Source organism: Bemisia tabaci, chromosome 9 (assembly GCF_918797505.1).
Source record: "Bemisia tabaci chromosome 9, PGI_BMITA_v3".
Classification (NCBI taxonomy): Eukaryota; Metazoa; Arthropoda; class Insecta; order Hemiptera; family Aleyrodidae; genus Bemisia; species Bemisia tabaci.
This window is the reverse complement of record NC_092801.1, coordinates 24,475,577-24,497,280: the sequence shown is the minus strand read 5'-3', so window position 1 is coordinate 24,497,280 and position 21,704 is coordinate 24,475,577. Positions and strand designations below refer to the sequence as shown.

Below are 21,704 nucleotides of genomic sequence, written 5' to 3'. Positions count from 1 at the left end.
TCTAGCTGGTTAGTAAACCTGAATTTCCTCCATTTAAACCTGTGTTAAATAATCGATTCTTGTCTGGGCACCTGGCTCTTCCGAGAATCGATATATTTTCATAGGTTTAAATGGAGAAAGGACAATTTCGGAAACTTTCTAGGTCTGCTAAAATACAATTCATAATAAATCAATGCGAGTAAAGTTCTTTTAAATTTTGAGAGATAAAATCGACTATAGTTCTTCTAAAAATTCTCGTTCATCGTTAGAAATTTGGCTGAATTTGAATTTTCAAACGGTTTTTCTCCTTCGCACGGAATTTTCACGATCCTAAGAGCTGGCCAATTGAAGCCATCACAGCCTATCGAAGGGCTCCCGCCTTTAAAGCTTTTTTTAAGTTCATGGGCTGAAAGATTTAGTCATTTAGAATTCAAAAATGTTCATGGTATTACAGAGTGATTCACACTTTCGGGCTTCTGGTGTCTAAAATCAAAAATTGAGAGGAGGGGCTGGGACCAACTTCAAACTGCCAATCTATTTTTTGCAGTCTCCTCTCAACGAACCCTCATTATACCTGGACTTCACCTTTCTCCCGAAGTATGGCAAATTCAATTTCCTCTCAGGACATTTCATTTTCAGAGCCTAATTGAAAATCGTACAAGTTTGATGCGTGGCAGAACTGATCGTCGTCTATCAGCATCTCTCGATTCCCATATCGTTGCCTGAAACAATGAAATAAAGTAAAAATGAGTAAAGTAAAACATACGTAAACTTGACACTTTTAACCGCCCAAAGGAAAAGAACCTCGGGTCCGAATAACTCGAAATTGAATCTTAAGTGGTTCTTCATACATAAACACTAGAGGATTGGTCATCGGAAAACTCAAATACCAATTTTCACCGCAGTTTTGACGATATTTGAATGAAGTTTCATACAGGAACCTCAGGTTAATTCTGCTTACAACGATTACAAATCGCGGGGAAAAGCACTGGATTAATTTTCAAAATAAAACGAGCAAATGAAATTCAGTTCATAAATTAAAGAGGCAGAACTAGGCGGTACCATCCAACACCGAAAGAGACCCCCCCCCCCCTTTTTAGTAAGTGTCAGCCACTACCTATCACTACCTACCTATCAGCACTGCCGTGCTAATGAAGAACGCCGTATGAGCCTTCAGACGTTGCCATATTTCTTTCAATAAAAAACTAATTTACCAGGGAAAATTGTTATCATTTTTTTTAACATTTTCAGACAATTTTGTTCTCAATTTAATCTGTCTGAAAATTTCAAGGAAAAATATGCATAACTTTCCTCAAAAATGCATGTTTTTCCGAAGACATTTGGCAACTCTCAAATGTACACACGGCGTTTTTCCTTAACACGGCAGAGTTTACGTCAAGTCCGTTACATCACTGTCCAGCCTCACGAAACAGAGAGCAATTCCGCATCATATAAAGTCAGCTCAGGTGATTAAAATCCGACGTAGTGCAAATGATAGGATTATGTATTTAAGAGCCTCTCATTGCTACTTGAAATTGGACTTATTTCTATCAAACGGAACTATGTGCATAATGACGTGAGCCCTGTTATGCATGTATTCTCGTGAGTCTCAGGGCTCATGTGCCCTGGTAAAAATTGGCGATAGGAGCTGCGTTTCAAAATACCATAGGAGTTCTTATAGCCGACTAAAGAGGGCTATTGAAAATCATATAGCTGGCTGTAGAAAGCGGAGCAAATCATATAGCCGGGCTATACGAAGCTATAAAAAAGTATTCAGTCGGGCTATAGTTCCTATCGCCGGGCTTTACACTTTATCGCCATTAGCTATGAAAACCTATGAGAAATCGTGTAAAAATTCGTGTGCTTTGGAAATCATTAATTACATTTGATACGGAACTACCTTAATATTTACAAAACACACATTAGATTTTCCATTAAAACATTTTTTTTTCCATCAATTAAAATTAGAATAGTCCATACAGAGTGTGCAAACATTTCAAAATCATGAGTTGAAAAACGCTGACTCCGCGAGATTAAATATTAGAGCCTGACACAAATCGGAGCGGCGACGCACTGGCGCCTACAAACCTAACAGGGATACTTCACGCATTGCGCAATGCGTGAAGTATCCCTGTTAGGTTTGTAGGCGCCAATGCGCGTTTCGCGCTCTCTGCCCGCCCGCCGCGCCGCAGCTTGCCACGGCGTCTGGAGCAACTATTTCACACCAGAGGTATTGCACAATATCATAAGAAATTGAAGGCGCTCCAACATATTAAGAATGACAGGCATCCTTCAAAAGTACGGAGCTTTCCTCGCAAAATAAATCAAGATACTACGGCACAAGGAGAGAGCGGTAGTCCGAAAACTAACTGAGTCCTAGTATCCGTATTTAGTAACGTTTAGCATAAACTTTATCGTCTGGCTGTTGCTTAATCGCCATCGGCTATAGAAGGCTTATAAGAAATTGTACAGCCGGCTGCAGAAGCCATTGGAAAGCTTACAACCGGCTTTAGGTCTATGGTATTTTGGAACACAGCTTTCTACTGCCAATTTTTACCAGGGTGCACATGGGCTCAGGCTCAGGGGCACAGGGCTCATGTCTTAATGCACATAGTACCGTTTGGCAGAAATACATCCAATTTTACCTAATCGTCGGGGGCCCGTTGAAATTACTACATCATAATACATTGTACATTCGCACGAAGTATTGATCAGTTGGGGGTCAATGAAACGCAGTGCTTCAGCTTAAAAAAAAAACACATGACCTCTTTGAGATGTACAAAAACAAAAACGAAGCTTAACGCCTAACAAACGCGTTGAACCAGCAGCTTATCTTTAATACTTGAAACGTGGAATTAAGTTATGACGTAAAGGTATAAAAGAACCTCAGGGTCAATGATTTACGAAGAATATTCTGTCGGTGGGTTATGATCGCTTGATCAGTTCGGAATTCTTCCTTTTGAGCCTGATGGGTCAGTTGCGCGTCACGTGCAAAATCGTGTTTTGATGTTTGAGGCTTACGAATTAGACATTCAAAATAATCCGCTTGAACTGAATGCAATATTAACCGAGATATTGCTCTCCCAAAAACATTGTCTGTGACGTCACCCTGGTGACGGCATGGCTTCTTTTGATTTGAATTTACCACTTTGTGAAACGGATATTCGCTGGACAACTTTGATTGAAACCAAGGTTCGATAAACAATAGTTTGCGCTAAAGCAAGAAATGACGTCAACTATCAAGTTGTTTCAATCTTCGTGATTTTTCGCTAATTTACAAGTGCGACAATAAGTAAATTATTTCACTAACTATCGGAACAGGAGTGGCTGAAACGATTGGATATGTTGCGAAATTAGACCAAAGGATTGCTTCTCTGGAAAAAAAAGTTACGGGCTATATAGACATACCGTCCGTTCCGGGCTTAGAGACCGGAACTTCCGAGTGCTGGAGCCAGAGCTTCAATCATACCGGGTGCTACGCCCGGAACTTTCGGCCTCTGAGCCCGGAACGCGGACGGTACGTCTATATAGCCCGTAAGTACGATTTCCAGGGCCGGAGTTTTTTTCCAGTGAATTCTCAAGCGACTGAACGGATTGATATTCGAGAAAAGTTTCCTCCAAAATGTGTTTTGCGTCGTAAAATCGCTCTTTTCATAAATAGCAGGGACGCTTCCACTTAAACATAGTCCGGTCGTTTCGAAAAACGTATGTAAATAAACTTCTCGAAATTAAAATGCGTCAAATTATGATCAAGGTACTCGAAACACCAAAATTATCTCGATTAGACAATCCCACCGATATGTTAAGGAAAACATACCAAAAATTGTATATATATCTTCCTTTTCCCGAGATACCACGTTTTAGTATACTTAAAGGGCTCAGGAGGAAAAAACAAAATCATCCGATGTCAAAGTGCCCCGGGTTTAGTTAAAAAAACTGCAAAAATGTGTTAACTTGATCTAATACGTGAACAGTGCAGCCAGTCAATGGAAGAAGTCGGACAAAATCTGGACAGTTTGAATGTTTATATTTTCGAAAATATGAAACCAAAAACGTTTAAGTGTAGCTCCATTGGTTTTTCCGTGATATTTCCTTTCAGAGGTACCCTTTGAAATTGAATTTAAGACGGAATAAACATAAAAATTTGAAATTTTAGTCCAACATTTCATAACCAATCTATTCTATTAGTTAGTATTCCACTGTGCGACGTCGTGTCATGTTGTCCTCATAACTCACACAGTTGAAGACGGCCCCTGAATACAGCTAAACAAACTTATTGGATGTCCGTATTCCATATACTAAAAATTGAAGGCGCTCTAGCTCTCTCGATTCCAAGAACGCCTGAGTGCAGCTATAACTAATTTATAGATATCTGTGCTGCAAACACTAAAGTTGAAGGAGCTCTAACTTTCCCCACAGCCAAACCGTACAGCAATGTCAACACTGCGATATTTACCTTTCCTATTTCTGACATGGGGGAGGGAGGAGGGCAAAAGCTGCACGTATATCACTGTGTACTGGTCGATTTGTGTCAGATCAAATTTTAAGTTATCTGACTCAATTTCTGTTGAATCTTTCATCCTTTTTTGGCTTAATTGAGAGACATAATGAATTATGTTTCACCTGAAAATTCCAATTTAAGGTTATCTGTTAAGAGAACTGCTTCTTGTCAAAACTAGGGGCCTGTGGCCGCCAACCCCTGAGAGAAGACTACACGTAAAATATCGTAGAACAACCAAATAATTTAAGAAATTAATGGATTCAAAAGCCGACGGGTGTATGCGGAAAAAAGAGCATTTATCTCTAATTGTAACCTAATGTTTAATCAACGTTTTGAAAAGTTACACAGAGTTTTTCTGAAAATGTTTGAATGTTCTGAAATGACCAAAAAAAAATTAAATATCATCCGAGTTTCTGAGTTGTCACGATGAGGATACGTATTTCTCCTTTAATTATGGTAAAAACCGAAGCAGAGAGTCAAGAATGATGACGCGTAGTCTACGTGGGAAAGTTGGATTGCACTTTGCAAAGAGGAACCACTAGCATTGCATTGATGCTAAGATTGTGCAACTTCATCTTTTGCAATAAAATTCAGGAAATCGTGAAAAACCATGAAATTTAGATGGTACTTTTTGTCTTAAATTTACACTTTTTAACGAGTAAAATAGAAACTATTAATAGATAATCGGGTTTTTCCTCCAAGACAAAAGAAGTTACACAATCTTAGCAACATTGCAATGCTAGTGGTTCCTTTTTGCAAAATGCAATCCAGTTAATGGAAAGCAGGAAAATCTCCACGATCCCTCGAGGACTGCAGGCTCGCGTTGTAACTAGTCAGATATTGTGCCCACCGCGCCGCGGGTGATGGGTAGGACACCGAGAAATTACAATGAGTAAAGCGCGCACCGTGCTGTGCACGTAATGCGTGAAGTATTCCCACAGTCTAATATGCGTGTCACGCCGCGCCAACTGACCGACTGCACTGCGTTTGACGCAATGCGAGACGTATCCATGCAGCCCTGTAGGCGCTAGTATGCGCCTGACACCGACCGCACCGTTTAGCGCAATGCGCGAAGTATTCCCAAAGTCTTGCAGGCGCTAATGTGCGCTCAACGCCGCGCCGGACGCGCTGTGTTTGGACTGATTATTCGAGCTCGCGTCCGAATATTCGCGGCATCGAATAATGAGACTAAACTGGTCCATGTTCTGTTTCGACGCCGTATGAGTATTTCAACGTTGCCGCCTCGTTTTTCCCAATAGAATTTTTTTTGTTTCTTCGTTTTTCCTAAGGAAATTCGTATGAACTCGCATCCATTCAAAAGTAAACTGTTTTCGACCGTTGAAAACTTTATAATATAGTCACGCTCCCGTGAAAAACAGAAGGGGAACATCGATCCGTTTCATCCAAAAAATACTGAAAATACACTTGGCCGACTCCGATACCTCAAGCCACCCCTGTTCACTTTAAGACCTCCTATTAATATGAGAATATCCATAGGAGTGGGAAGTCACAGAAAAAAATCCAGGTGAGGGAAATGACTTAGACCTCTATGGAAATCACATTAGATTAAACAGAGATTCAGAGATTCAATGTAGATTTTGCATGTGTGAGGAATTTTCAATTTGACTGTTGATTCTTATGTAAAAGTTCACGAGAAACACGATGGTGCCACTGGTTTTCTCTGAAATCAACTCCCAAGCTCAAAAAAAGCTCTCAAGTTCAAGCCAAAATGGAGGGAATATCCCACGCTATTCTGAGAGTCCACCTCTACATCAAAACAAACTCTCCATGCAAAGATAGGGAGCAAATACGTTGGCAAGGCTGCCACTTTATTTGGGGACTCCAAAACTGAAAACACGGCAACCCTGCTAATGTATTTGCTCCCTATCTTTGCAAGGAGAGTTTGTCTTGATGTAGAGGTGGACTCTCAGGGTAGGGTGGAATATGCCCTCCATTTTGGCCTCGACTTGAGAGCTTTTTTTGAGCTTGGGAGTTGATTTCAAAGAAAACCAGGGGCACCATCGTGTTTCTCGCGAACTTTTGCATAAGAATCTACAGTCAAATCGCAAATTCCTCACACATGCAACATCACCATCAGATTTCAGTATTGCAATGAGTGGATAATCCTCCTTTCAACCATTCAAAGCCATCGAAAAAGATAAGCCAAGTTAGCGAACTTATCATCACCAGTGCACTTACATTTTTGCAATATTCTCGCCTTAGCAACTGATAAGTGATAACAGCAGCGGCGAAGCGTGAATGATCGATGAATCGATACTTCCCCATTTGAAGCTCTGGTTAAGAATCGATTATTACGGTGTTCATTGCAAACACCCTGTTCATCGATCCCTCTCCGTAGGTTTAAATGGCAGATCAATCGACATATCGCGAAGCACGCCACGCAACTGGATAACACGAATGCTCAGTTATTTGCAGTTCAATCGCAATGCCATCGAGATCACTGCGCTTCAGATTTACTTATGCCAAAAATACCTATTTTCAAGTGATTCAAATAAAAATGAGCTATGAAACACACGATTCTTTCGTATATTAATCCTATTGATCAAATTCATGGGTTAGTTTCTCTTGGAATTAATATGACCACTTGAGAGGTCGTGATTCAAGGAATCGAAAACGCCACTAAGCACCGCTGACATTGTGCAACTCTTCCACTCAATCGAGTGAAATAATTTATTTTTTTTATAATAATAATAAAAAAAACAACTGTCACTTATGGATCAGACGATTTTGTTTCTTTATAAGAAAATATGCGTAAAAAGTTTATCATAAAAAAACTTGTAAAAGTGCAAAGTGTCATTTCGTAAAAGGGAACAAAAGTTATTTTACATAATTTGTATATTTTGTTCAAGTTGAAAAGCTCTTTTCCACTTTCCACTTTTCCACATAACTTTCCTCACAAATATACTTTTTTTCTATGAGAAATTTGGCAACTCTCAAATTTTTACACGGCGTTTGCCCTTAGCCCGGCAGTACTGGTTCTCGGCGTCAATACATTGAGGCACTAAGTCGCCGGAGCATCTGAAAACGTGATGTACGTGTTTAGAGCCAGGTACACCAGACGTCAAAATATTAAAAAATGACGCAATCGCTTAATCCTTTCATCGATGAGCCGATCTGAAGCCGCATCCTCGGATTCCAGTAACTTTCGTCGCGCGCTGTGCAGAGAAGTCAATATTCCAGCATGGAACATCGATCGAATTAATGGAAATTACAGCGGGAGCCCATCCCAAAATACTGATGCACATGCGTCCGTGACTCGCCGCACGGACGCCCGGGTGCATCGACACACACCCAACCACCCAACACGTGACAAAATTCTCGTGCTGCATCAGTGTGGGTGTGCGCGCTGTACGCGCCGGCACGTACGCATACCCCCCTCTCTTGTTCTTATGTTTCGATGGTTTTAGACTCATACTGCCGGGATAGCGAAGAGAGCCGTAAGTGCAAAATTTCCGAAATCGAGTTTTCTTCAAAATTCGACTAAACTCTTTTAAATAAAATTACTGAGACAGCTATCATCCTAATTTAATGAAAACGAGACGTATGAAAAAGCCGTAAGTGCACAAAAAATGACATAGTTTTCTTCAAGACAGCCGTAGGTGCATGAGAGCCAATGAAAACAGTGCTTTCAAGAGGAATGCCGCCTTCATCTGCCGATTTCTAACCTGAAAATGTGTTTGTTGAGTGCGTCCAACACGCTACCACAAAAGCACGCAGAAGACAGCAGTACTAACCTAGCATGAAACTGAATTTTACCTTTTTCATGTACTTTAAAATAAAATCGGCCGAGTTTTAATCCCCCCAATGACTGCTAAGAGTCTATCAAATGATTGGTTGCGATTTGACAAAGAACGGAGGCTTCTTTCCATGAAATGTTTCACTCAGAGGCTTCTAGGCCCATTTCTCAAAACTTCATTTTTGCACTTACTGCTCTCTTCGCTATCACGGCAGCATAGACGCTATTAGTGGAACTTCACAAAAAAGCGAAGTATATCGATTTATTCGCATTAGTAGCATTAAAAGAGGTTACGCGAATGTTATTGTTTGGATCCAGTTCGATATAATAGAGAATCCCTATGATGACGTCGCCACTAATAGCGTCTAGAGTACATAGAGTTGTAATGCAAATGGGAGAGCTGGCGCCATGTTCTGCTCGACGAGTTCTGAGCCCGGTGTGCGCCGAACTACCAAACATATATTCATGAAAACAGTTGCGATTTTTACTCCCTGTGCGAAGAGATTCTGCGAAAACTTCAAGGAATGATGTCAATTTGTTCTCCCTTGAAGAGAGAAAATAGGAGACGAGATTTTAAAACACCGCAAACGAGATACGTGGTTGTAGACTTACACCGTCGCACAGTGGATCGAGTCAATAGGAGAGGTCGGACATAAAATTTTTGTCTAAAACTGCAAACTTTGATGTTTATTTCGTCATATTTTCAATAGTAAGGGGTGTTTCTGGAAGAAAATTTCACTAGGGAACCGATGAAAACATTTTAGAACCTCAAAATTTTGTTTGAATGGAGTTGTAAGCTTTTAAAGTTTCCACATTTTGTCCGACCTCTCCTACTGACTCGACCCAATGTGCGTCGATGCATAAATAGATATTGATAACTATCTATTGTTAAAATACCTAGTAATTAAGTCAGGATCTTCGACTCACCATTTCACCGAATGTGTAGCCTATATTAAGTTGTTGTTTAAGTCGATAATTAACCTAATACTATAAAGTAGGTAGGGGTGATTTTCAAATACACCGGAAAAAAAACACATTGGATCTAGAGTCCAGACTCTTGAAAACATTGACAAGAAAAAGGACTCTTGATTCAATCAGATTTAAGCTCAGATCAAAAGGAAATCCGCTCAAAATGAGGCTTAGTTCTTGATTTAGGCTTAAATCTGATTGAATCAAGAGTATTTTTTCTTGTCGATGTTTTTAAGAGTCCGGACTCTAGATCCAATGTGTTTTTTTTTTCCAGTGTAAATTTTATTAAAACAAGTATTGAATAAAAAGAAACTATGAAGATAGAACATGGTTTCTTCATAATTTATTCTTATTGATTTATCTCTGCATAGGTTCCTACTTTGTATCTTTCGGCATGAATACATCCGTTTAGCAAACGACTGACTGAACTGGTTTTCGGCTAGTTAACTGTTTCAGGCATTCACATATCCAGTTAAAACTGGTGGCATTGCGAACTATAATTAGAGTTATAATTCGCACTAATTTCCCTTACAATGTCAGGACAGGACTGATTGCAAGCACCTCTACGTGCCTCTCTGGACCTGGCCTGCAGGTAAAGTTGCATCGGTGTATGTAGAATACCTAACAACAGTGGCATGTCAAGCTTCGCGATGATTTCTATCCATCTGTCTTTTAAACCTGTGGAGGACGATCGATTATGAGGATATTCACAACAAACAACTTTATTTGATCGATTCTTTACCACGGCTTCAAATGGGAAAATATCGATAAAATCGATGATCAACTCTCCGCCGCTGCCTAACAACTCTACTTTTTAATGAAATCAGTGGCGTGGCGTGCTTTGCGATATACCGCTTGCTATGCCATTTAAACGTATGGAAAAGGATCGATAAACAGGGTGTCCGCAGCGAACGCCTTAATAATCGATTCTTTACCATAGGATTAAATGGAATAACAATCGATACATCGCAATTCACGCCACGCCACTGTAATGCAAGCATTTTGAAGAGCATAAAGAATCATCAGAAAATGAATATTTACGTAATAAAGTGATTCGATGGCCGCCATATTTTGCGGCAGAACGGCATGCGATACATCACATCGATTGGTTCCATGTCTTCAGCTACTTATCATTTTTATCGAATTTTAAGGTCGCATTTCTGTTGTCACGAGACTATAGAATTCACTTGCCAAATTTGAGGAACAAAATTATAGCGTAATAAAGGCATGGTTTTTTTTGGAGGAGAAATATCGCATTCGATCTTCATATTGAAACTCTGCTGATGTTATGCCTAACGGTGATTCCGTCAGCCACCCAATAATTGATTAACCATTTTTTATTTATATTTATTTTTTTCTCTAGTGATATTTCTATTTTCTTTTTATGTAAATTTTTAATTCTGTAATAATGTTATTGGATGGCGAATAAACAACAACAACAACAAAATTATTGAAACTGCACTCGAATGCGATTTTTTTCTTCTAAAAAAACACGGCCTTCATCACTTTAAACTTGTTTCTCAAATTTGGTAAATGAATTATTTAGTCTCGTGACAACAGAAATGCGATCTCAAAATTCGATTAAAATGACAACTAGCTGAAAGAATGGAACTATAACTTAATAAACTTATAGTCGATACGATTTATCGTCACCGTCCGACTAAAGTATCACAAGCACCGTGCGACGTTTACAAATTCACCCCGCCATTCTATTTTTTACAGAGGAATTTTTAGACGAAGCTGTTCGTAAATGTCACTGAATCATCTTTGTGCTGCTGATAAAGTTCGGTGAGATTTTCAAACAGATTCAACCAACAATTTCTCTGTCAAAAAATAAAATGAAGGCGGAAATATTGAAATTTCGCATGGCGCTTGTGATACTTATTGTTAGAGTCCCTTTCTTGAGAGAGTTGAGGCAACGCGGCTTACGGATGTCACAAACGGGAATAAAGATTATACACAAATCGCACGTTTTTTGTCATCTTTGATCAACCCATTCCCGAATTCCTATCTCCGGACCCTCTCTCATTCTATTTGTTCCTTGTCGCACCCCCTATTTCCCGGTCCATTATAGTTTAAAATATTTGCAGTTGGTGAAACTGTAATCTTTATTCCCGTTTGTGACTTTGTGAAGGCCTAAAATACGGTAACCAATCAGGAATGGATTCACCGTGTCTTTACTTTTAGTACCCTGGTAAAAATTGGTAGTAGAAATCTGTGTTCCAAAATACCATAGATCTACAGCCGGCTGTAAGATTTCCAATAGCTTCTATAGCCGGCTACACAATTTCTTATAGCCTTTTATAGCCGATGGCGATTAAGCAACAGCCAGACGATAAAGTGTATGCTAAACGCCACTAATTACGGATGCTAGGACTAAGTGAGTTTTTGGACTACTGCTCTCTTTTTGGGCCGTAGTATCTTGATTTATTTTGCGAGGAAAGCACCGTACTTTTGATGGATGCCTGTCATTCCTAATAGTAGAGTTGCTAGTGTAAATTTGTCTGCAGTATTGTGAAAATATTGTGTTCGATACATCAATCTCTTCGTCTTGATGCGTAGAATCAGATTTTCGATGGTGTCAAGTTCAAAAATCAATCCGGCGCCCCCCATTCAAGATGGCGCCCAAAAGGGGCGCCGGGGGGTTGAAAAATTATAAATTTTCCTACAGAGTCGACTGAGGTGTCGATTTATATGTAATTTTAGTCGCAGAATCCGAATTTCACATCCAAAAAATCCTCCGACCTAAGGGGGGGCCCCAATTCCAAGATGGCGGCCAAAATGGGCCCCTTAGCGGGAAAATGGCCGTAGATGGCTGTATATACTGTATGACATATCCGCAGATAGGTTTTCTGGGTCGGGAATAACGAATATGAAGTCAGAAATTGTGCTAGACCCTTCGAGGAGGCTCAGGGTGCCCCCCAAAATGGCCGCCGGGGGTCCAAAAATTTTGAAATTCCTTAATACCCCGAGTGGGATGTCTATTCATAGGTAATTTTGGTCGTAGAACTCGAATTTCACATTGAAACGGTCATCTGGTCTAAGGGAGGGCCCCAAAATCCAATATGGCGGCCAAAATTGACTTCATGGTGGGAAAATGACCATAGGTAGCTTCATACGCCGTATGAAATAGATGCCAATAGGTTTTATAGGTAGGGAATTTCAAATATAAGATAAGAAATTGTTCTTTGCTTATCGGGGAGATGCAGGGGGTGAGGAGGGGGCCCCAAGGCCTTCTCCTCTCCCCCTCGAAGCTTAAAATCCTTCGTCTAGAGGCTTTAAAATTCTGAGTAAGTAATTAAAATGAATGTCAAAACAGACATGGACAAGGAACACTGAGCCGCTGAGATAAGTTTTAGAAGAAAATAGGGTAAATCGCTAAGGAGCAATCGCGAGTTGGCAGCCCCCTTCCCCCTCTGGACTTGAAAATTTCAATGGTTTTGCCTTCTCATTATTTTTATCGGTTATGAATTCATTTTGACGTGCCCAACTGCCCATCCACACTCCGTTCTTTGCAAGCGGATTCCTAAGCTTACATCTCAAGTGGGAATGTGTCTTGGTTAAGGGAAGAAAAGTTCCTCGATCTCATCCCAATTTGAAACGTACCCCGTCTTTTGAAAGCTTCCTCTCTTCTTGAATTACACGCTCCTTCAGGTGCCGATATCACCGGATCTTTCATAAATAAAGGTTAACTGACAAGGTGGAAAACCTAAATGAATAATGCAAGTAATAACGTGTTGGAAGCTCTTGCGAAGTTGGGCTCCGGCTTTTCTCTCGCCGAAGAGATTAGACAACACCTAGAGGAGTTGGTACGTCAAGGATGTGCTCCAAAAACAGATCTTAGAGATTTAGAAGAAGCAAGGTAGTGGATTTTCTCGAAGAAACAATACCAGGATGAAAACCTCCCATTGACTAGACGGACCCTGTGTTTCTTAGAGCTCACCTCCAGGCGTCCATATTTTGCATCAAGCGTTAGGCAGCCCCTGGCATTGTAATCCAGATTCGGATTGTGGCAGGAAAAATATTGGAGAAAAAGTCAGTTAAGTCGTATGCACTGGGCCACACTCAAAACATTTTTTCTTGAGATATTATTTTGACTTGAAGCGTCGTTTCTGGTCAACGACACTTGGTTTTTTGCGTTAAATTCTTGCGGATTGTACTTAAAATCTGTTTTTTGGAGTTAAACAAACGTTGTTTCACTATCTTTTTTTTTAACTTGAACTTAACGCTAGCAAAACAACGTTTGTTTAACTCAAAAAAACCAGATTTTGTTCATGAGAAACTCATTGTCAGTCAATATGATATCCTAAGAAAAATTGTTTAGTGCATGTGTTCTAGAGCTATGGAGCAATGGAGCTATGTCTGTGCAAATGTGCTCAAAAAAGTTGCGCACCACCTTACACTTGTCGGACGCACGGTTTCAATTGTACCAAGATGTGCAAAGGCAACTTCGCCTTCAGGTACCTTTACTACCTGGATTACCTTTGGGTACTCTAGAGTTCTGCGAAAAATTCGACCTTGAAGAAGAATACGAAGATGAAGGAGAAAGTACAACAATGTACACTGACACATAGTGATTCTTCACACGACAGAGAGGCGTTATTTTTCTGTTTTATAAGTCAATTAAATTTTCATTCTGGTCAGTGAAATGTAACTTAATTTATTTTAATGTGTTTAAAGGGAGTTATATCTATTCAAATTTATATTTATATATTTTGGTTGTTCTTACAAAAAAAATTTCCATTCAATTTTAAATGTTTAGGATTTTTTTTAGGGCGTACATCTCCGTCTTAATTTTATTTTACTTATAGAAAGTTGCCCATGCGGCAAAACATTTTCGGTAACGTCCACTTTCCGAGAAACTCGGCCACTGGAGCCGAGATTTTTGATCCCTGCGGCCAAAATTCGGTAACACTGTCAAAAACTACGCATAGCTATGCCGGGCTTTGGGCAATTTTAACGAATTTTAGCAGCTGGGACCACTAATTTTGGCCGCAGTTGCCAAGTTTTTCGGGATTTAGATACTGCCGAACACTTCTTGTATTGTGTATTCGAAATTTTTTGCCTGATTAAGTACTTTGCGATGGTTTTTCATTTATTCACTTTTGGCTGTAGAGGAAATATCTTGGGTTTCTAAACCCCCTTAATTAAAGTGCTTTAGAAACTTTACTGTTTGTTGATTCAATGCTTTGAAGTATGAAATGCTTGGCCAGTGTTTTTCAATCTATGAATTTAGGTTTGAATGATCTGTCGTGCTATGCCTGTTTTATTGATACTTTCGGAAAGTTACGGCTACTCCTAGAATAATCCTTGAATTTATGAAATATTTTGCATCAATATCTCAATTCATTTTTAGTTTGAAAAAGAAGTTGATTGTGCCCCTAAAAAGGAAGTTTTTTGCGCCCCTTTGCTCATTCATATGGTATTCTGAATCATAATCTGAAAACTATAAAACATTTTTCGGAAGCACCCGCACCCCGGAAAACTCGCGACCTGGAACTGTTATTTTTGGTTCCAGCTTCCGCAATACGACAAAAGTTCTGAAAGTTAGGCACTAAGTTTGTGATGAACTTTTGTTAGTTTTGCCGACTTGCAGTACCCAGAAACGAAACTCTTGACTCCTAATTCCAACTTTTTCAGGATGAAGATATTGCAGGAAACTGGCTAACCGTGAACTTGGCGTTGAATTTCCTATATAATTTCCTACAAAATGTCCAAATAGTTCAGCTTTCCACAATCCAAAAATCATTATCTCAGATTTACGGGAAGAAAATTCCTTTTCAGTACAGGAGCATGCTGGAAGGGTTGGGGCTCCTTTAAGTATGAAAAATTAATTGGTCCCTTTCATTCCTTGTAATTTTTGTTCCTTCTGTATTGATAATAAATTGGTTCTTCATTTCCTAAACATTTCAAAAGAAATCGGGCTGTTCTTATAATCGAAAAGACCCTATTCTCTAGGAATGAGGCACATTAATAAAGTTTTTTCATGTTTTCATTAGGCCATTTAAGGTTTATGGCAAAGAACGGAGTGTGGATGGGCAGTTGGGCACGTCAAAATGAATTCATGACCGATTGAAATAATGAGAAGGCAAAACCATTGAAATTTTCAAGTCCAGAGGGGGAAGGGGGCTGCCAACTCGCGATTGCTCCTTAGCGATTTACCCTATTTTCTTCTAAAACTTATCTCAGTGGCTCAGTGTTCCTTGCCCATGTCTGTTTTGACATTCATTTTAATTACTTACTCAGAATTTTAAAGCCTCTGGACGAAGGATTTTAAGCTTCGAGGGGGAGAGGAGAAGGCCTTGGGGCCCCCTCCTCACCCCCTGCATCTCCCCGATGAGCAAAGAACAATTTCTTATCTTATATTTGAAATTCCCTACCTATAAAACCTATTGGCATCTATTTCATACGGCGTATGAAGCTACCTATGGTCATTTTCCCACCATGAAGTCAATTTTGGCCGCCATATTGGATTTTGGGGCCCTCCCTTAGACCAGATGACCGTTTCAATGTGAAATTCGAGTTCTACGACCAAAATTACCTATGAATAGACATCCCACTCGGGGTATTAAGGAATTTCAAAATTTTTGGACCCCCGGCGGCCATTTTGGGGGGCACCCTGAGCCTCCTCGAAGGGTCTAGCACAATTTCTGACTTCATATTCGTTATTCCCGACCCAGAAAACCTATCTGCGGATATGTCATACAGTATATACAGCCATCTACGGCCATTTTCCCGCTAAGGGGCCCATTTTGGCCGCCATCTTGGAATTGGGGCCCCCCCTTAGGTCGGAGGATTTTTTGGATGTGAAATTCGGATTCTGCGACTAAAATTACATATAAATCGACACCTCAGTCGACTCTGTAGGAAAATTTATAATTTTTCAACCCCCCGGCGCCCCTTTTGGGCGCCATCTTGAATGGGGGGCGCCGGATTGATTTTTGAACTTGACACCATCGAAAATCTGATTCTACGCATCAAGACGAAGAGATTGATGTATCGAACACAATATTTTCACAATACTGCAGACAAATCATCTTTTTTGTACATTAGCAACTCCACTATAATATATTAGAGCGCCTTCAGTCTCGCATGATACTGTGCATTACCTCTGGTTTGGTGTGAAATAGTTGCTTCAAGCGCCGTGGCTCACTGCAGCGCGGCAGGCGAGCAGCCAGCGCGAAACGCGCATTGGCGCCTACAAACCTAACAGGGATACTTCACGCGTTGCGCAATGCGTGAAGTATCCCTGTTAGGTTTGTAGGCGCCAGTGCGTCGCCGCTCCGCTTTGTGTGAGGCTCTAATATTTAATCTGACGGAGTCAGCGTTATTCAACTCATGATTTTGAAAGGTTTGCACATCCTGTATGGATTATTCTCATTTTAATTGATGAAAAAAAATATGTATTAAAGGAAAATATAATATGTGTTTTGTAAATATTAAGGTGGTTCCGTATCTAACTTAATGATTTCCGAAGCACACGAATTTCTACACAATTTTATTTCTTATAGCCTTATATAATCGATGGCGAAAAAGCAACAGCCAGGCGATAAAGTGTAAAGCCCGGTGAAAGGAACTATAGCCCGGCGAGGAACTATAGCCCGGCTGCATAATTTTTTATCGCTTCGTATAGCCCGGCCGTATGATTTTCTCCGCATTCTACAGCCAGCTATATGATTTTCTGTAGCCTTCTTTAGCCGGCTATAAGAATTCCTACGGTATTTTGAAACGCAGCTCTTATCGCCAACTTTTACCAGGGTATAAATGGACTCAAGTGATACTTTGGCCGGAAAGTGACGATATATCGTACGTCCTTCCGACACAAAATATGACGGCCATCAAATCACCGACCGCGGGTGGGGGAAAAACATCGCGAGAGCATGCCGCAGCACCGGTGGAATTATCGTCCGGCCCTCATTTCACATTTCTCATTGCATGGGCGTGTAGCTTGCAACTGCGTACCTGCGACTACCGTTTAACTGCATGTCAAGATCGCGAAACTGAAGCGGGGTCCTTGAAGACGCCCCTGGCGCCCAACTCTTGAGTCTTGCCCCACTTATTCACTTCGAAATGGAGTCGTGAGTAATGAGTCGCTCGCACTGATAAAATGATTGTGTTTTTAACGGTTGGAACTTAATTATCTAGAGAGGTACTTCTGAAATAGAAATAAGATCTGTCTTCTTGGCGGATCCAAAGAAGGGACCTATGGAAATCGCCCAGAGTCCCTGTATAGAGAGAGTTAAGACAACTAGAGTACCTGCTTAGCGAGAATATAGACAGATCGAGTCATGGAGGTCTTAGGGCCCAATAGTGCATAGAACAAAATTGAATGTTGCTTAGCATTTGTAATGTTAAAAAAATACGCGAAAAAAATGCCGATTTTACAATAAAAAAAAATGCTACGTTAACTACGTCTACAGTTGAATGAACAAATTCAGAGTTGAGTTTTGCCCCCCCCCCCCTTCTCATTCGTTTTGAAACATCAATAAATCCCATCAAATGAACGTGCCAGCGGAGGGGGGGGGGGTGCATAAGACGCGTTTCCTCCTGTTGAACACATTTTTCGGAAAAGCCCGTCAACAATACTAGCAAAAGTTCACGGAACTTTGCGCGAAAGTACTTCGTTAGCATTCGTAAACCTATCTCTGGGCGGACAAGGCCTTCTTTTCATAAGAAATGAACGAGAAAATTATGAAAGAACAAACATAAATATGGATTAATGATTTTAACTTCCGCCGCCGCGCCGCACCGAGTTTGGCGCAATGCGTGAAGTATTCAGACAGTCTTGTAGGCGCGATGAGTTTCACGCCGACCGCTGCTGAACGCACTGTGTTTCACGCAATGCGTGAAGTATTCACGCAGTCTTGTTGGCGCTATGCGTTTCACGCTGATCGCATTGTGTTTGCCGCGATGTGTGAAGTATTCGTGCAGTCTTGTAGGCGCTGATATGTGTTACATGCCGATCGCCGCGCCGAGGGCTTCTCCTTTTCATCCCAAGGCCTCGTCATTATTTCTCTCTAAGTCGCGCCGTTCCAGGCCAAATTGCGTGTTTGGTCTCTTAACTCGACTAATTGGATTGCATTTCGCAAAAAGGAACCAGGAACATTGCAATGCTGCTAAGATTGTGCAACTTCTTTTGTCTTAGAAGAAAAACCTGACTATCTATAAACAGTTTCTATTTTACTCGCTAAAAGCTGTAAATTTAAGACAAAAATTACTCCGTAAATTTCATATTTTTTCAGGATTTCAATAGTTGTATTGCAATGGATGAAGTTGCACAATCTTGGCAACATTGCAATGCTCCTGGTTCCTTTTTGCAAAATGCAATCCAATTAAAGGTGCTATCTCTTGTATCACTGAAAGACGATAAAATCAGAAATGACTATACTCTCAGGAAATGAGAGATTTTGTCGCCTTCTCTCGTTTGTAATTCTTTTCTAAATTGGATTTTTTTATACCTACATTAAAAACAAAAGCGCAAAATTTGCCGCCCCCTATAGATTTGCCGCCATGGGCCGTGGCCCATGTGGTCACCCCCTTAATCCGGCCCTGCCTTTGGGTCTACAATCCCACTGCAATGCATATCTAGAAAGTATGTAGTATGTTTGAGGTGGATACTCACTCGAGGATCTTCCTCCAGACGAAGAGGGCGACATAGGACGCGACGGAGACGACGACGACAACGAGGACGAAGCCGGCGGCCGATTTGGTCGGCTCCACGATGAGCTGATCCTCCTCCTTGGCCAGGGTCGCCTGGATCTTCGCCGAAAGCTCCGCAGTCTCCATACCCTCATCTTTCTCTTCTATCACGGCCCCCGCCCGGGGCCTCATTGAGTCCGTCCGTGATAACGAACTCACCAACCTGCAAAGCCACAAAATCAAACGTGCGATCAAGTATATGCAGAACTATGGGGGTCATTTTCACTCAAATCCAGTGTTCGAAACTATCCTTTGAGAATCAGGAGCTACGTGGCCCAATATCACGGCGCATTTAGTAAAAAGTTAGACGCAAGATGTTTAAGTTAGAGAACTAGTAGCTGCAACTCGGGGAAGATAAAATCGATTGAGACTCCATCAAAATTTTTTTTATCAAAACTACGTTCTTCTTTGCACTATTTGTAAAAGACGGTATACGATGCTTGACTTAAATCGAGCCAATTTAGCCAAGTTTAAGAAAAACACACAAAGCTATGTCGTTTGAACTGGAAATGAGAGTTTTGAAGTTTTAAACCTCCAGAAAACTTAATGTCAAGAACAAATTTTAACGATTGTTCCCACCTTCAAAATTTTTTCCTCGACTTCGAATTTCCTATAGAACTCGATTTACGCCTAGTCGAATCTAAAACTATTCACATACTTCCAACTAATGTTTTGCCGAGGTGTGACTTGGAACTTGTTCCGGTTGAGCTTGGTCCAAATGTATGGACGTTTCCATGCAGAAAACACGTACGGGACGGTTTAAGTGTACACAACGCCTACAGAAAATCACCCAACCGCTCGGAAACTCAATATGAGTTACCTATAGCGATTTTTAATTTAGCAAAAACAATTGCCTTCCTCTCGATGTGCATACTCATTTTTCAACGAAGGAATTGGACGTATTTCTATCAAACGGAACTATGTGCATCGAGACATGAGCCCTGAGACCCATAAGAATACACGCATAACAGGTCTCACGTCATAATGCACATAGTTCCGTTTGGCAGAAATGCGTCCAATTGAATGACTCCCTCCGAGCACACTTCATTTCATTTATCATTCATACGTCGTAGCTGAAAATGAACGGTTGAAGTTCCCGAGAATCCTGATGAATTATGACGTCTTTTCTACCAGCGTTTCATACCGCAGGTTTTTCGATCATCATCAAATCTTTATGTTTCATCTCATTAATTGGACGTATTCATGCTAAAAGGAACTATGTTCCACATAAACCACCTATTCACATAGTTCCTTTTAGAATAAATACGTCCAATTGATGATTGTATTTTAATGACGTCTTCATCCGCTTTTCTCAATTATTACGCTGACTTGTGTACTGCCGTGCTAAGGAAGAACGCCGTATGAACATTCGAGAGTTGCCAAATTCCCTTGATAAAACCTGTGATTTTGACATAATTCATGCATATTTTTCCTTTAAATTTTTAGATATTTTAGATTAAATTGTGTACAAAATTGACTGAAATTTTGAGGAAATAATATTCACAATTTTCCCAGTATAATTTCGGTTTTTATCGGAAGAAACTTGGCAACGTCTGAAGGCTCATACGGCGTTTTTCCTTAGCACGGCAGTGTAGGTGTCTCTTATGTGGTGCCTATGTGCTGATTGGACGTATCTCTACCAAACGAAACTATGTGCATTAACACATGAGCCCTTAGATCCATAATAATCTATGCATAACAGAGCTCACGTCATAGTTCTGTTTGAAAGAAACACGGAGAAAGAAAGAAAAAAATTAAAAGAATGAATAAATACATCCAATAGAGAATTTGCAGGTGTCCTAAATTTTGTGAATTTCATCTTTAAAATGACACTGCTAGGAAAACTGAGTACGAGAATATCCTTCGTTCCTAAATTGCGGACAACTATTGGAGAAAATATGACAAAATAACCTAATTTGCTAAAATACATGTGTTTAATTGGAAAATGCCGCCAGATGACGCCACAAAGCGGCAAATGTTCTCACTCTTAAATCTATTTTTCTATAATTTCCCATGTCGGAAAAAAATTATGAAAATACTGCGAAATCAGCTCATAACGCACTCTCAGATGAAGCAATGAAATTTTTGTGTGCAAATCCTCCATTGTGCCCTGCGCATGCACTAGCAGTATGCACTTCTTAATTCAACGAGGTGAGCGAATGGTTTCAAGAGATGAAAGTGGAAAAGTTTTTCAACTTTTTCCTTCATGCCACTGGTTGGCTGAGATCTTTCGTGATAACTTATCCAACAACAACGGCTTATTAGGAATGGAGAATTTGCAAGGGTCTGAAATTTGATGAATTTCCTGTTTAAGTGGAATCCTCTGAGTGAACTGAACACGAAGATACCCTTGATTCATAAATTGAGCAATTATTAGAGGAGATATGACAAAATAACCGATTCTGCTAAAATACATGTGTTTAAATGGGAAATGCCGCCAGATGACGTCACAAGGCGGCGCATTTTCTCACTTTTAAATCAATTTTTCTCCAATTTCCCATGTCAGAAAAAAATTATGAAAAATATTGCGAACTCAGCTCATTAGGCACTTTCAGATGAAGCAATAAAAAAATTGCGTGCAAATTCTCCATTCCCTCTATGACGAGACGCAATGAACACAAAGGAGTATAGCTGTGGTCATATGGTCCACCAAAAACAAGAAATAGAAGATGAAGACGGGACCTCAAAGCTCGTACTGGATACGAATTGATGAATATAGGGTGCTGACACACTGCCGTGCTAAGGAAAAACGCCGTATAAACCTTCAGGCGTTGTCAAAGTTCCTTTTATGAAATGCGA

General features: G+C 40.4%; 1 protein-coding gene across 1 annotated transcript in view; it reads right to left on the bottom strand.

Moving 5' to 3' along the window:
- Positions 1–202: 202 nt before the first annotated feature.
- The window catches only part of LOC109039248 (uncharacterized), a 58,912-nt gene continuing 37,410 nt past the window's right edge, over positions 203–21,704 (bottom strand). The window contains exons 3-4 of the mRNA XM_019054658.2: positions 18,829–19,068; positions 203–701 (exon numbers count right to left, since the gene is read on the bottom strand). Of these exons, the coding sequence (XP_018910203.2) occupies positions 599–701; positions 18,829–19,068 (343 nt within the window). The 3' untranslated portion in view covers positions 203–598. The remainder of the gene's footprint in view (positions 702–18,828; positions 19,069–21,704) is intronic.